Here is a 3,321-nt window from a genome sequence, read left to right on the forward strand (position 1 = left end):
ACTTTTAAATGTTTTATTTAGCTGCATATCTACAAGAACCAATATTTACAAGATATTTACAATATTGCAGCAACATATTCACAATAATACAAGAAAGCACAATCTTCAGCACAGTTATCATTATTCATTTGTCCACTAATTTCGCAGGTTGCGTCCAACACGACGCAAAAAGTCAACTATACTTGATTTACCATCGCGTTGCTCACAGAGGTTTTTCAGCCGATTTTGTAGCTGAACGTAATTTCGTTTGACACGTTTTTTCGGTGGATTCCCAGCTTCCATTTGTGCCAGAACAGTTTCAACAACGCAATTTTCCTGCTGCAAGCATTCGATAGCACGCCAGATAGATGGACGTTTTGTTCCGACCAATATACGGAATTTATTGTTCCAAGCCTCTGACAAATTGTTTGTTCTGTCCTCAGAATTTATGGTAACAGTATGCATGTTCCAGGTCTTTGGGGGATACTGTGGGGGAACACGCTTTAAACGGAACAGCCCACCTGGAGCACGGATTTTACGGTACGTTGAAACAAAGTTACTGCCGAAGTAATCAACAAGCTCAGTTGCCTCTTCTGGAGCAGTCTCGCGTATATGATTGTATCCGGATTCAACATCATCCACAGGCAAGAAGGCCAGTCCATTTAACTTTCCACAGAATAACTGAAAATCTTTATCGTCCCTGTACATAGTAGCAAGTCCAAGGTTTTGAATCTAACGATATATACACTGGGATAAATGATAGAAGCATCCTCTTATTTCAATATCACCAAACACAGATTTTGTTGCATTGAGAACTGCCAACTCAAAATCTATCACAACAGTTTTTCGGCGAGAGAAATAGTCCCTTCTCATCGCACTTTTCACATAATACGGTGAGAAATTCTACATAAGTTTCCTGAGTTTTCCTTTGAAGGAATGCATAAACGGTTGAAATAGCAGAATCAGCCAGAGGGACATGGATTACATACAACTGTTCGAACAAAGTTGGTGCCATCTGGAAATTTCCGTCCATGAATCACGTATCAGCTTCGCAGAGTTTTTTCAAACATATGTCTGTTGCAAAAATCATGATTCTTGATGTTGTGCTCGCGTTATCGTACATCAGGAACTCTTCTCCATCCTCTCGGGTTAGAGACCATGTATCTGTAATGAACAGCTCATCATGGGTTGCAGGATCTTTTGGATATTTCTTGCATCGAACTCTTTGCATTACTTTCTTGCATGTATCAGCGTGAGGTAATCGGCTTTGTACATCTGGACCCGGTTCCACAGTTCTTAATTAACTTTTAACTCAGAGTTAAATTCCCTAACTCAGAGTTAAAAGTAACTCGGAGTTAAATCCGGTTCCACAGTTGTGAGTTAAATTTAACTCTAGAGTCAAATTCCTTAACTCAGGGTGAAATTCTAACTCTGGGTCAGACCTGAATTAAAATGCTTAACTCAGAGTTTAAAATGGCGGCATTCTACTTATTAGCGGGTAGAGAAGCCAAGAATAAAGAATATCGAAGGATTACAAATCAACTCGAAATCACGGATGTTGAATGCTATAATAGATATCGCTTTACAAGAACGGGTGTGCAGAGAATCGTTGAAATATGTAGACCATTGATGGCAGAAAAAACGTGCAATCCTGGATTGCCTTTGACTGTCGAACTGCAAGTTCTTATGGCACTTCGATTTTATGCCAGTGGCTCATTTTTGGAGGTAATCGGAGATAGTTTTGGTGTATCGAAATCAACAGTTTCGAGATCTGTTACTCGTGTAACCGACGCACTTTGCTCGAAGAAAGCAGATTTTATCAAGTTTCCGAGAGGCCCAGCAGAACTGGCAAAAACGAAATCTGATTTTTATGAAGTCGGAAATTTCCCCGGTGTTATTGGTTGTGTTGATGGAACACATATACGTATTCAAGCTCCAAGAAATGAAATTGAAAGAGACTTTGTGAACCGAAAAAGTTTTCATTCGATAAATGCACAGGGTGTGTGTAATGCCGATGGTAAGTTTAAGGCCGGAAATTAACAGGATACTGTCCGATTTGGCAATGTTCTGCGCGTAGTGACTTTTTTTCTTTTCAATGCAGTGTACCATCTAAGTAATTTGTCAGAAACAAATGCAAACCCCTCGCTTAGGGAGATTCTCACTGGTGAGAATCAAAAAATTTAACTTACCAGTACGGTGCCGGCCCTTGATCCTTGTTTGTGATGTATCATTATTCCCATAAAAACATAAAAAGTGCCCTGCTTCTATCCATTATTGCATGCAGGACCGTTTACAGAGTCGAAATGAAGCAATCTAGCGTAGGCCCTGGGCCAAATGCTCATGGATCAATATTTATAAGTACTTATTATCAATATTTTAGTTACATGATTCTTCAACCCCCATGCTGTGTTTATGCGCGTATGCCCTCTCCCTCTTGCTTAGAGAAAATCTTACGTATAGAAACTGACAAGACAAAAAGAACATATTGTTTGTAACATTTAAATTTACCCATTGGAATAAAAATCGCAACTTCCAAGGAAAAGATCTTATTTTCCTGATAGACAGTCTGACCAATCCTAGAATCTCTTTAGTTTACACGATGCATTCAAACTTGCACGAGCAGCAAGGCTGTATGCTGTTATTTGGACTTTAATTTAAAATCGAAAATAATTTCAACAAAACTAATTGTTCTGTCAATAGATTCTTTTTATTTCAGGATTGTTCGTTGATTTTGTCGCCCGTTGGCCTGGCAGCTGCCATGATAGTTTCATCTTTAGATCGTCAAGTCTCGGAAGGTGAGCAATGCCCCCCAGTACATAACAGAATCCTGCGTCAAAATGTATGTGCACATATATTCATGATTTGATTTTAAGGTTCTTAGATGAAAACCCATGCAGTGAATACCTGCTGGGAGATAGCGGCTACGCGTTGAAGCGATATCTGCTAACTCCGTATGGCAATCCTATAGGTCAACCGCAGGAAAATTACAATAGATCGCACAAGAGGACACGATGCGCCATAGAAAGATCATTTGGTTGGCTGAAACGCAGATTTCACTGTCTACATGGAGAATTACGCCTGGATCCACGCAAGGCATGCCGAGTCATAACAGCCTGTGCTATACTGCACAACTTAGCAATTCTCATGAAAGAACCAGTTTTTGATGACAATGATATTGTATATGACGAGGAGGAACCGCTGCAGCCAATAAACGAACCCGGAGATCTACATGGAGCACACATGAGACGATACGTAACAAACACCTTTTTTAATTGAATTTCGAGATCTGTACTCTAAAATTGCAACAATCTATAAATAATACAACGACATAAACAATCTTCT

General features: G+C 39.6%; 1 protein-coding gene across 1 annotated transcript; it reads right to left on the reverse strand.

The window, feature by feature from the left end:
• Positions 1-711: 711 nt before the first annotated feature.
• Positions 712-1,210, reverse strand: LOC141906267 (uncharacterized). Its single transcript, XM_074795510.1, has 2 exons — positions 1,020-1,210; positions 712-856 (listed from the first exon to the last, which is right to left on the reverse strand). Exons 1-2 carry the CDS (start codon positions 1,208-1,210, stop codon positions 712-714), a joined length of 336 nt encoding a protein of 111 aa, XP_074651611.1.
• Positions 1,211-3,321: the final 2,111 nt, after the last annotated feature.

Source organism: Tubulanus polymorphus, chromosome 5, assembly GCF_964204645.1.
Source record: "Tubulanus polymorphus chromosome 5, tnTubPoly1.2, whole genome shotgun sequence".
NCBI lineage: Eukaryota > Metazoa > Nemertea > Palaeonemertea > Tubulaniformes > Tubulanidae > Tubulanus > Tubulanus polymorphus.